General features: G+C 41.2%; 1 protein-coding gene across 1 annotated transcript; it reads right to left on the bottom strand.

Moving 5' to 3' along the window:
• On the bottom strand, positions 1-11,270 carry IKZF3 (IKAROS family zinc finger 3). The gene is made up of 3 exons (XM_007177568.1): positions 11,185-11,270; positions 10,954-11,070; positions 1-741 (listed from the first exon to the last, which is right to left on the bottom strand). The coding sequence occupies exons 2-3, from the start codon at positions 11,036-11,038 to the stop codon at positions 38-40; spliced, it is 789 nt and encodes a 262-aa protein (XP_007177630.1). The 5' UTR covers positions 11,039-11,070; positions 11,185-11,270; the 3' UTR covers positions 1-37.
• Positions 11,271-13,908: the final 2,638 nt, after the last annotated feature.

Genomic DNA, 13,908 nt, shown 5'->3' with positions numbered 1-13,908 from the left:
GAATGCTCAGGTGCAAATCATCTCCGGGCCCAGATCTTCACTTCAGCATGGCTCTGTGTTCTCCTCTGGCTATGTGAGACGAGAACTCATAGCGATCGTGGCTTCGATAGCCACACATGTTACACTCAAAAGGGTCACGAAAGCCGTGGCAACCCATGTGAATAGTGAACATCACGTAATCCAGGAAGAGGACTCGGCAGTGGTCACACCGGTACACATCCATCACCTCCCCTTCTTTGTTGATCACTTTGATGGAGTCTCTTGGGCAGATGGGTGGGGGCTTGAGGAGTTCGTAAGAGCGGGGCACCTCCTTCAGAAGTGGCATCCCATTGCGGGCCCGAGGAGGGACCACGTGGTTTTGCTGGTAGATGTGATTCTGGCGTTCCTCATGGTTGCTGTCAGTGTCCGTGGAGTCGTGGCCACTGTTGTTGGGGGAGAGGCCTCTTTCAGAAGGCAGGCTCTTCTCTGGCAGCTGGACGTTCTTCTTTTCCAGGTCCTGGGGGGCACCATTTGGCATCTCGGCGCGGGTGAGGGCTATGGGATACATGCTGCTGATAACCGGGACCATCTCTGAGGTGGGAGCAGGCGGTGTCTGGACCAAGGGGCGCAGGGCTTCGGCCCCAAGATAGCTGATGGCGTTATTGATGGCCTGGTCCATCATTCGGGTCTGGATCATCTCACTCTCTTTCTCATACATATAGCTGGGATTATAGCTGACGTCAAAGCAGTGGCGCTTCTCACCTAGAACAAGGGAAAGAAAGAGTGACAAAAGGAACAACACAAAGGCAGAGAGTTTGTAAAATTATTTTCTGGAGTCCTTGAAAAGTGAGGAAGGACAAGTGGCCTGCTCAAGAACACTCAGCCCAGGCAGAATGGTCCCACACGGGTGCTGAAGTCTCAGGGGACAGTGAGTGACAGCACATGTTTGGACGGTCAAAATAACTGAAACCAGCAGGCAAAAGGGAGAGTCAGAGGTGTCACTAAGTTGAGGCTACAATGTGAGTTGTTTCCACTGCTCATGTCAGAAGGGAACCCTGGAGAAAAGAAGCAAGAGAATACCAGGAGGGGGCTTAAGAGGGGGCGAGGCAGCTGCCAGTATGCAGGAGCATGGGGACCTCTGCACTTCTATTGTTCATGAACTCTGAAGACACGGTCAATCCCCGAACTCTTAGTTTGCTTGTTCTTTTCTGCTTGTAATACTAGGGAGCCGGGGGGCCGGAAGTGCTGCAAAAAGTGGGGATGCTCTGGCCTCGGCAGCTTTTTAAATAGCTGCAGAGGCAGAAAAAATAGCCCCCAAAACTCCAACTTACCATTCCCCAAACACGTCAGTTATCAGACTGACTGAGATTTAAATAAAAGAGCTGCAAATGTAGAGAGTTGTAGAAAGGCTTTCTTGATGAAAGATCATGATGATCTTTGGCCTCTTCATAAAGTGTTTTATTCTTCTTTTGCTTGAAAAGATGTATCATTGATACATATGTGATCATTAGGACTTATCTCACACTTAACTGAAAAATTAACTTGTGGTCACCCTCTCCTACTTCTCATGTCAAACTGCTGAGAAATTTTGAAAACAGAGTTTAGCCACCTTCGGGGCGTGTGGGTGTTGTGTGTTAGAAAACAGAGGCTCTCTGGCCACAGGGAAGGCAGGAGCGGGATCTTCGGTGATGGCAGATGTGCTCAATGGTGAGTGGCTGGCAGAGGCAAGAGAAAGTGGGGAAGATGTGTCAAGGGCTGGAGGTGAGGCGAACATTATTGCTGATGCTTTTTCATTCCGTAGACATTGGATTCTGAGAGATTTGCTCAACCATATCCTCTCTTCCCTAACAGTTCCTAGGCATGTTGTGGTTCCAGAACGTGTCACTGCCATACAGTAAAGGCTTCAGGGAAGACAAAACACAAGAAAACAAAAAGGATTGGAAGAACCAGTTTCTGTTCTTGAGGTATCTCCAACCTAGGGGGAGAGAAATAAGACTTGGCTAGATGGAATTGGAGAAAAATAAATGTTAAAAGTTGAGAAAGGGCTGCCTTGCTCTATGGAAGCTTTTGATTTTATTTTAAATGCCATGTTTGAGGTGTGTAAGCAGGGTGGGTAACGTGTCTTCTGTAAAAAGAATTAAAAGGGAAGAGCAGGGTGGTTTGTAAATATACAAACTGTATATTTAAGTGTTATGGGAACGCAAAAAATTCAGGAGTACTTGTGGAAGGGAAAGCATTCTTGGAAAACCTAAATTTTGAGAAGGGTCTTGATGAACCGGTAGGATTTAGATTTTCAGAGAGGTAGAAGAGACATCCTAACTGAGGGATGAGCATGAACCAAGACAGACATGTGGGATCATCCAAGACATGGGCAGGGAGGAGTAAGAGAGTCTGGTTAGAGCAATATCAAGAAGTGTGGAAGAAAGTATTTCTCAAACTTCACTTATTCCTCCACTTTCCGCAATATTCATACCCCAGGGTGGTGTGGTGGTTGAGAGCATGAACTCTAGAGTCGGATGGTGTGGATTTGATGCTGCCTCATCATGACTAGTTGTGTGACCTTGGGTAAGTTACTTAACCTGTCTATGGCTCCATGTCCTCACGTAAAACGGGGGTAATAATTGTACCTACCTCAATTGGTAAGCGCTTAGAACAGTGCCTGGCACATAGAAAGCACTTGGTAAATGTTAGGGGTTTTAATTTGGTTTGAATCAGCTCGCATTTCCTTCCTTTCTTTTTTTGCTAAAGAAATTTGTTTTTTAAGGAAACTTTATATCACTAACATAAACAGAAAACCAGAATCACTTGCCACAAATAGAAGGTAACTATGAAAAATAAAGACAACGAAGCACAGCAATTTATTAAAATCTGATCAGATACTGTAAGTACCTGGAGACAAAGATCCCCTCTCTTTGCTAAAAATAGAGATTACCAAGGGTGTGATTAGTGTTGAAGACAATTAACATCTAATTATGTCTAAATCTTTCTCCTTGGTATAATCAGGAAGATTGAAAGAGAACTAAAAAGAAAATAACTTTCTTGCCATGTGGATCAAGGTTTTCAAATGCTCTGTGAGCCTCCTGGCACTTTGCCTCCAACATTTTAGGAGATACCGAAAAAAGATAACACATGGTGGGACCAAATGATGGGCATTCTGAATAACCAACCGTAGGGTTTAGATTTGGACAAACGGCAAACCTCTACAAACCGCATTGAGCAAGAGATGCCTGTGGTCAAAATGTTATTTTCAGGATATTAAGGTAACAGCAATGTGTAAGATGGACCAGAACAGTGAGAAATTGGAGACAAAAAGTTCTGCTAAAAGATCTAATCTAATCAGATGGATTTGTCCTGTATCCCCACTACCTTAAGGCCAACCTGACAGTTTCCAGACAAATACCTGAGAGAAAAAATACGCACAGAAAATCACCGTACCTTGGCAACTCAATAAAAAGGAACAGAAACGTAGACCTTTGCCAAAGTAATCAACGGTTCTTCTTTTCAACTGCCAGATTGGATAAGTCTCTGATTAGAGCTGTTTGGAAGAACGAGACTGAGAACATGAAAGCTGTCTAAAGTCACAAATATTCATTCCCCTGAAAGTGACACAGAAATGATGAACTTTGGTTTCCTGGCCTTTTCAAGGTTACTGATGATTTTCCAGTGTGGTTGGCTCTACTCAGTTCCCCAAATACCAGGGGTCCCTGGAAATCTTTTTATCTTTTCGTCTAACAGAGAAGCTCCAGAAAGTTTCCGAGGTGGGGCAGGCACATCACAAACTCTGCTTTTATCTTTTCTCCCAAGAGTTGGTTTTACTTAACTAGGCCTACAATTTCATAATCTATACCACCTGCAGCACATGTCAGAAAACAGCTGAGTGCTGAAGTTGTAAGAGGCAAAACAATAAGAGGAAAATCAACCCCTGGATGAGTGGAAATATGTGACTGAGTTCTGTGGTTAACACAGACCATTGTTCATTGTTAAGAAGATGGGAGAGCCTCAGATCTTCACGTGCACGCAACCTGCACTCATCAGATCCCCTCATCTCCGAGTTACGGTAACTTGATTAGTGCAGATGATTATCAGTCACCTGTAGACACGATGACTCAATGTGTATGAAACTCAGAAGGGGTGAGCTACAGTAATTGAAAAGCCAACAGCTCACGTTTCTTTAGTAATACACTCATAAAAAAGGTTAGTCAGACCACAAGAGTGTAACTGCTCCCAAACCTGCACAGAGCTTCTAGTCAAAATCGTACCACACACGTTGGAGTGCTTAATGAGAGAAGCTTCGGGTTGAATTAGAGGTTTTCTTCCAATGATGATACAAATGGCAACAACAAGTCCTAAGTTTAGAAACCAAGCCTACTTGGTTGGGCCGTTCCCTACCTGTGATCCCTTTTAAAGGTGTCAATCCCTACCATCTAGGCTTTGGTAACTCTGAACTGAGCAACTGCCTGACCTGAATTGCTGCCATGTGGTGAGGGCATATGGTTGTTGGCTTCTAAGTGCCAACTTGAAAGTACAGAATCATAGCCTAAAGCTAAAAGGGACCTTAGCTGAGCATGTGGATTTAGACCTCTGCCTTCGGGATGGAGGGACAAGATCCACTACTCTAACCTGTTTACTTCTCTACTTCACAGTACTGAGCACTGTGCCTTATATGTAATACTAAGAAGAACAGCTACTACTTATTGAGCCACTACTATATACCCAGTGCTGTCCTAGGTACTTTGCATATTATCTCATTTTACCTAAGATGAATTATCATCTCTTAGTCAGATGAAGGACCTAAAGCACAAACGGGTTGATTAACTTGCTCAGGTTGCTCAGCTGGTAAATGGAGAACCAAGATGTGATCCAAGGGCCCACAGACCTCAGTATATGTTTGAGCATTAACTGCTGTTTCCTGGCTGCTACCTCGCCCATGGCTGCACAGCCCCACCACTAGCAATGACTTCAGATTCTCTGCTGGGATGGTTCCCATAGGCAGTAGAAAAGCAACTATCCTTTGTTCCATATGGACCAGTAGCATGCATTCAAGAAATATCTATGATGAACAGAGTGGTCATGATGTCCATAAAGTGCTTAACAGAGTACTGGCACATGTAAGCACTCAATAAGTGGTAGATCTATTATTATTTTGTTATTATTGTTGTTATTTGCCTCACACCATGTTAAGTGTTTTGAAGAATACAAAGTTAATTGCAATCCAGGAGGAGATGTAGTATGTACACAATTTCATTACAAGTTAGTATCCTTAATACTATGTGGTGGAACAAAGTATAGAGTAGCCAAGAGAGTGGAGAGAGAAAAATACAGACCATGTCTCAAATATGCCACGTAACATGGGACAAATATTAATCTATTCTCTCCTCTAAAGTCTCCTTGAAATCTGAGGTGGTAGTAGTGGTGGTGGTGGAGACAGTTACACACATCACAAAAAGCAGACTGTTAAACTCCCCTTGAGTGCAGAGGGAGAACAGAGAAGAGAGAGAATTCAGGCAAGTATGGGAATGTGTAGACCACGTGGAGGTTTAGGGGGCAGATGGGAGGGAGGGCATTCCAGACAGTGAGCGTGGAAAGAAGGATTACAAAGAAGTGGGAGTAGTTCATTACCTCTGAATTAAAAGATTAGTTGGCTGAAATGATACATTTAGAAAAGATAACTTAGAGACAGATTGTGAAAGACTCAGAACGCCTGGGTGGTTTGGATTTTATTCTGATGGGGAGCCATTGAAAGATTTTTTGAAGATGAGGAGAAATGATTTGAACATTAGAAAAATAACAATTCTGATGTTACAGTCATCGTGATGGGGTAATGTGAAATAACTGGGGTTTTCTTTAAGCCTTTAAGTTTCTTCAAGTCACTTAACTGTATCTGCTGATGCCTTCAAACAATTTCCCAAGTGTATCATCGATTACTCGTACTCCAAGCACATATCCTCCCCCCAAAAAGGGCAGGTAAGTAGGGTAAATGGAATATCTGATGATGATGATGGTTATGATCTCGATCTAAATGAGACTGGAGTGGCTAACACCTCTTCCAGGAGGAGGAAGGCAGAGGGTAGGAAGCCACAGAACGAGAAGCAGGAAGGAGGAGAGAGAACAGAGAGAGCCATGGGGGTGGCAGTGAGGAAAACTGAGCTGGAAACCATGTTTTGTTGCTGCAGAAGCCTTTGTCCTCTGTGAGTCACCGTGAAGTGCTATTTGGTTGTCATCTGCCCTGATGGAGTCACCACAGATCTTTTCTCAAGAAAACACACCCTCAAGAGAGAACGACTGTCCTTCTTCAAGGCTTTTTCTTCCACCAGCTTTCAATGACTAGACCCTTCCCTTTCCAAAGCCCCTGTGTAGCACACATGACATGCACTGCTCTGGGTGACTTTCTGGGGGAGGAAGGCCTTGGACTGCAGCACTTTATAGACCCGGGCTCTGGCCCTGCTCTGTCACCTACTAGCTGCATCTCTCCATCTTTCCCTTCCCCCTTCCCTCCTTAGTAAAAGAACTTCACGGGGTGGTTCCTAATATCCCTTCAAGCTCAAAAACGTTATGACTTTTGATGCTTATAGGATTAGGGCTTTTGGCCCTTTGGGAAGGGATGGGAGAAGATACTTTTTGCTTTTAGAAACAGGTATTAAAACTGCTTCCTGTTGCTCTGTTAACCAAAGCAGACAATTTCTCATTAGTTACTTCACAGGGAGAACCGACAGTGTTTGCTGAAGTGTCAAAACCTCACAACATGTTTACCGGTGGGTGAGTGAGATCTTTTTTCATGTTCTTTTCAACATGAAAACTTCCTTTAATAAAGTAATACATGAAATTTTAAAAAATAGGGAGATGCTATGGTAACCACTTTGGTCTGAATAACACATCTGTTTTTGGAGAAAGAATGAAAATCAGAAAAAGAAATATGCAGAAATGTAGTCATTTTCCTCCTCCCTTCAGGAGAGAAATCTGGCCTCTATTTTGAGCCAAGTATTTGAAGATGGCCTAGTTAGAAGCATAGTCAAGCAAGTTTGTAACAGGAGAATAAGATTCAGAAAAAAGACAATCCCTAAAGGGCTTAGGTGCTGAAAGCAAGGTCTTCTTGTCCTTTGGAAAGAACAACTAAAAAGAATTATTTTGATGACGTAAAGATGCTGATTTCTAATGAATGTGTGTCAGTTTATTTCCTATTTTATAGAAAGTGATTCAAAATTTCTTGGAGAACTAGGAAAAAAGTGATTTCATTTTTCTCCTACTTGGGTAATTTAATTTTACTCTTACCCTTCAATAGAGGCATGTTTTTGTGTTTCTAAATGCATTTAGACTTAATCCAATCCATCCCTCTTCCTCAGTTCATCTCTAATGGATGAAAAATGCTATCTACTGGTAATTATCTCAAGCCTGTTAGGAAAGTAACAGGCTGACCTGATGGTATAATTTCACCTTTACCCTCGTAGTTCAAGAGGTCAGGGAAGCCAAGCTGTGCAACTGTCAACAAGGATTAAAGGGAGTGACTCATTCTTCCTTCACACTTTACCCATTGCCATTTCCCTGGCAGCTGAATCTTTTCAGAAAATGATGCCTTGGAGAGGAAATATAGGAGAGAGAAGAGAAGGAGGGAAGACATTAGCCCCATATGTTTTATATCACTTCATCCCATATACTGCACAGTGTCATAATGTTCCTTTATTTTCCCCTTGATATTACTATTTTCTATCAAAAGGTGGATTCAGTTAAATGATGGAAGGGGTTTCTCTTATTTTTAAAAAAATCTCTTAAGGTTCAGGGAATAAGCTAATGCTAGAGGATTAGAACAGCGCTCAGGAACAAGAGTATCACGTATATGGCAGGAGCTCTGTAACCATTTGCATGATAAATGAACGGACGAAAGAGCAAATGAAAAAGTAGTAATGTACTAAGTAAAATATATAAATGTTGAACTAATGCAGCTGTTTTATAGATTCTCAGATTAAATGACATCTTCCTAAAAAAAAACCTCCTAAATTATATATTATGGTTTATAACAGAAAATAACATACCATATCTGTACAACCTTGAGAAAAAAGTTATCTGAAGTTATACATATGGGTTTATACACAAAAAGTGGTGCTCATTATTGCTGCCTTTTATAATTCATCTTGCAGACTTACAGAATGGTAGAGCTGCGAGGGACCTTCTCGATCACTTCATCACCTGTTCAGTCTACTCATTTCACAGGTGAGTAAACAGAGGCCCAGAAAGGTTACGTGATTTGTCTAAACATACACAGTTAAGAAATGACTGAACTGGAATCACAACCTCAGTCTTTTGGCTTCTAATCCAGTGCTCTTCCTACTGCACTCTACCACAATTTATATAAAAAAAAAAATTCCCCCAGCTATTCAGGGCCCTGAAGTCCTGAAGTTGCTACCTCAGCTTAAATCAAGAGCTAACTCTACTGGGTTTCCTGATTCCATCTCAGAGAGAACATGATGGTTCAGAAGATGACAGAAATCAGTACCTACAAGATCAGCACCTCTCCTGAGTCTGGAAATGGAAGAGTGAAAATCCTCTGGTCACAATGGTAATAAACAAATGGAATGGATCCCTTATGCAATAAGCAAAATGGCATGGACTTGGACATGTGAAACATGTGTTTTTAAACCCATGAAGATACCAAAGCAACTTTTATCTTATTAAGTAGGGCTTTATCTCAAGGATAGGTTTAGGGCAACTATGTGAACTAAGTACCTGCTCTCACATTTTAGTTCTCTTAGACCAATATGCATTGACCATAACTGGATTGAAATTAAGTCACTTTACATTTTTTCTCTTGCCCATTTCTCCCCATGTTCCTCCCCACCCATATCAGCTGCAGCCATTTCTACAGTCAAAACACTCCCCAAATTAAATTATACTCATGGCATAGAATAACAATCCAAGCTTCCTTTTGTACGCCAGCCAGAACCTCTTCACATAAGTACAGCTCAAAAGAGGTATGAGCAATGTTTTAAGATAATGTCTTGGAATCACAATTGGTCCACTGTGCCTAAACCCCATATGGAAGTCACTACACGCCCCCTGACATTTCTCACCAAGGAGAGGGAAGATGGTAAAGAGGAGAGGGTCTCTCTGAAATGAAATTCACCAACTTTAGTCTGACACAGTTTATTCTTAAAGTGACTAAAAGAATACAATAACTTCTCAGTCAAACAACATACAATAAATAAGTATAAATACCAAGCTAGGAGGACAGGAATAAAGACACAGACGTAGAGAATGGACTTGAGGACATGGGGAGGGGGAAGGGTAAGCTGGGACGAAGTGAGAGAGTGGCATGGACTTATAAATACTACCGAATGTAAAATAGATAGCTAGTGGGAAGCAGCCGCATAGCACAGGGAGATCAGCTTGGTGCTTTGTGACCACCTAGAGGGGTGGGATAGGGAGGGTGGAAGGGAGATGCAAGAGGGAGGAGATATGGGGATATATGTATATGTATAGCTGATTCACTTTGTTATAAAGCAGAAACTAACACATGATTGTAAAGCAATTATTGTCTAATAAAGATGTTAAAAAAAAAAAAAAAAAAACCAAGCTAGGTAGCTTTGAAATATATGGGTTCTTTCAATATATCTCTATAATTCACATAAAATTAAAAAACTAATTAGGGGCTTCCCTGGTGGCGCAGTGGTTGAGAGTCTGCCTGCTAATGCAGGGGACACGGGTTCGGGCCCTGGTCTGGGAGGATCCCACATGCCACGGAGCGGCTGGGCCCGTGAGCCACAATTGCTGAGCCTGCGCGTCTGGAGCCTGTGCCCCGCGACGGGAGGGGCCGCGATAGAGAAAGGCCCGCGCACCGCGATGAAGAGCGGTCCCCGCACCGCGATGAAGAGTGGCCCCCGCTTGCCGCAGCTGGAGAAAGCCCTCGCACGAACCGAGGACCCAACACAGCCAAAAATAAATAAATAAATAAATAAGAAAATCCTTAAAAAAAAAAAAAAAAAAAACTAATTAGACCAGAATTTTAAAATTACCTAAACCAGAATAAAATTTAACCAGATTTAAAAGCCAGGCAGGCACTTGAGATCTGTAAAAGCTATTGAAAAGAATAAACACAAAAGGATTGAAGTAAGAAATCAACAGCAGCAGCAAGTAGTTTTGGAAAAACAGACTGACAGGTTTCTAAAATATTATTGGTGTTGAGGGAGGTCTATTTTCGTGTGATAACTATTTTTGTTCAATATCACCGACTTTCAATTTATAGCAAAACCAATACATTAAATTCAGCTGCCTACTTCACAAATACAAATCTATTTTAAATATCATAGTCACATTTATGTAAACATCTGGGAGAATTCAACACAATATTTCTGCCATTTGGCAGTCCTAACACTTTAATGGACATAATTATTTCTTAGCCATCTCATTCTCGCTATATTTTTTGACAATGTGAAAACCAATGGTATAAAAATTAACTCCAGTAAGACAAATGATTAAATCAAACCTTGTTATTTAAATCTATGTATTCCCAACCACTTTCTCTTAAAACCAATTCTCAATCAAATTCAAGAAAATATGGCAATGCATTTTAGAGCATGAAAAAAGTTTGAGCATGATAAGGGAACCAAGTTGTAAAACATAGTTGCAAAAGATTACAAAAATGCTATCTTGAACATCTTACTGGTATCAATTGCACAAACTCTCTCATGGAACATATGTCATTCGGAATAAAGAGGAAGGAACAGCATTTTTAACACCAACTTCATTTAAGAAATTGGATACCAAATAATCCCATCTTCAGTAGTTAAGATTCTTTAGTTAAAATATTTTATCATTTGCTCTAGTTACCAAAATGAATCCTGAAGAATAGAAGCTGTACAATGGAAAATCAATTACCTTATTTTAACAGACATTAAACTAGGAAGGGCCTGTGTAGTAAGCATCCTATGTTATCTCATTCAAACTATCTGCTAACAACAGCAGGAAAAAGGGTTGTATGCTTACCAATGAATTTCTGAGGCATTGAGCTTTTTCGCTTTGCCACATTGCTTGCTAATCTGTCCAGAACGAGAGCTCTTTCACTTCCCATCTCTGCTTTGATGTGTCTCGCCTCCACACTTGCTGGTTTGGAAAAATGAAAAAAGAAGAGGGAAAAGAACACGTTGATAAATGGAGAGAAAAAGAAATAAACTGGAAGGAAAAGTGTCAGAGGTCTGATGCAAACTCTGTTGTTACCTGTTATTACTGCTCAGATTCTTGCCTGGGGTACCTGCTGTGGTCAGTGAAGCCAACACCAGGGCACATTCAAATCTTGCAGTCTTATGCCGACATGGGAAAGCCCGACCCATCCCCAACCAGTACCTTCATTAGCAAGAGGAAGTATTAAATAAACAGCCTGGACGTGGTTGGTTGCAAAAAGATAGATAGATGGAGATCTTCTAACCCCCGATCAGCCTTCTTTCTGATTCTGAGTAACTGCATGTGACACCTGCAGACTGATATAATTCTTCTTAACAACTTTGAAAAAAAAAAAGGACGGTGCCCCAGATTTACTGCTATGTTTATGTTAATAGCACTTTTGAAAATAGATACACTTACCCAGACAGCAAGAAATCTACTCAGTGATTTGTGTATTGAAATTCTGAGTGTTTTTTTCTTTTTCTTTTTCTTTTTTTTCCAGCATGCTCCTTTCAGTTCCTATCTTTTAAATTATATTTTTCTGGTCTCTGCATTATCTGTTTCATATGCGCTTCACATTTCAAAACTGTCTCAGTTAAAATTTCCCTGAGCAACACTTCTGTCTTGAAATTAAAGAACAATTTGTATAATGCATCTTTATTATATTTCTGATGAAAAATGTGAATAGAAACTTCCTAAGAATATGGTCCAATTGTCAATCCACAAATAGACCTTTAAGTGGTATAGGTCTGTTGTTTTCAGACCTGCCTGAACATTAGAATCACCTGAAGAGCATAGAAGACACACATGCCCAGGCCCCCCTTCAGATCAATTAAATCAGGATCTCTGGTGTAGGGGCCTAGGCAACAGCATTTTTAAAGCTCTCCAGATGATTTTTAAGATGCAGCAAGAATTGAGAACCGCTAGAAGAATATATAAATAGTGCCAACATTGAATCAACTAAATAGTAAATTGGAATAAATATAGTACAATTTAGCCTGGTACAGCAGGCAATACCCAATAAGAGTTTATGTCTGAAGTTCAAAGAGATACCAGCTGCTCTAAATACAAGGCTTTAAATGTTAACACATGATGCTAGCCAAAGCTAGGGATGAGTAAACTTTTTCTGTAAAGGGTCATATAGATAGTACGTATTTTAAACTTTGTGGGACACGTACAGTCTCTGTTCCATATTCTTTGGTTCTTCCTTGACCTTTAAAAATGTAAAAACCCCTGTGCACAAATAGGCTGCTGGCTACATTTGGCCTGAGGGTCATAGTTTTGCTCACCCTTGCCCTAAGCAAACATGTTGTGATGCTACAAACATTTCCCTCTGTTTTATCATAAGCATTTCAGGGTGTCCAAGCTAAAATGAAGTATCTGTACATTCCTAATGTCTCTAAGTAAGAAGAAATTGAAATCAGCTTAAGTGACTAGAGTAAAAAGCAAGTGATGATTTTTACAGAATGGATTTTTTTTCCCCCAAATACATACACAGATTTAGGAATTGTCAGTGCTCATTCTGTAGCTGAAGAGTTTGCTGTGTGAGAGATTCTAATATACAGAAATAATGTCACAAGTTCCATGGTCTCTCAGATATTCAGTATCATAGATTGACATGCCCAGAGAGAAGAAAACTGGCCATCTCTGCAGTAAATGAAGGACAAAGAAAGACTTCAAGGAAGGGACTTCCCTGGTGGCACACTGGTTAAGAATCCACCTGCCAATGCAAGGGACACGGGTTCGAGCCCTGGTCCAGGAAGATCCCACATGCTGCGGAGCAAGTAAGCCCGTGCGCCACAACTACTGAGCCTGCACTCTAGAGCCCAGAAGCCACAACTACTGAGTCCACGTGCCACAACTACTGAAGCCACAACTACTGAGCCCAAGCGCCTAGAGCCCGTACTTTGCAACAAGAGAAGCCACCGCAATGAGAAGCCCGCGCACTGCAAGGAAGAGTAGCCCCCACTAGCCACAACTAGAGAAAGCTCATGAGCAGCAACGAAGACCCAACGCAGCCAAAAATAAATAAATAGATAGATAGATAGATAGATAGATAGAAAGAAAGAAAGACCTCAAGGGCAAGACTGTCAAGTATGGCCAGGGTGAGAGACCAAAGCCAAATCAGAAAGAGAGAATTCAAAGTATTAAATATTTTTCATTTTATTACTGGCATGGTTTTAGTTCTGTTTTTTTTAAAACTCCTTGCCAGTCATTACACAATAAATTATAAAGCTCAGGGTTTTAAAAATTCAAGAATAATGGCTCCAAAAATGAATAAGAGAAGAGAATGATGACAATGACCATATTTACTAGACTTTGTGAGTTTCTTATCAAAAATAATTCTATGCTCTAAAGAAATAAATCCCAGCCCCCAGTTTAAGCTATAACAACACTATTCGTGTAAATGAAAACAATAAGGGTCCGAATAAGGGAACTGGGCAGCTTTGGGGCTAGTGGTAAAGCACTGTGACTTTAGCTGACCAATTGTTGTAAATAACGGGCACTTTAGTGACAGAACACTGCTGTTGAGTGAAGTGGGTTAAATTCTGTCCAGCACAGGGATAGGTTTAAATGACCAAACAGGAAACTATTATACATATTATTTCCTTTCACACAAACCACCACCAGATGTGGCACTACCCAGAGCCCCAAGAGCAGAGAGATGAAAGACAAAGGTCTGGGATTTGAAATAAGTTCCTGAGGCTGTTAGGAGGCTTTTTCTTAGAAGCATCAGAGAGGCAGCTAAGTTTGTGCTTTGACTAGGAACATTCATTCTGG

Source organism: Balaenoptera acutorostrata, chromosome 20, assembly GCF_949987535.1.
Source record: "Balaenoptera acutorostrata chromosome 20, mBalAcu1.1, whole genome shotgun sequence".
NCBI classification, from domain to species: Eukaryota; Metazoa; Chordata; class Mammalia; order Artiodactyla; family Balaenopteridae; genus Balaenoptera; species Balaenoptera acutorostrata.
Note: the sequence above shows the minus strand (reverse complement) of the source record. Positions and strands in the feature narration are given on the sequence as shown.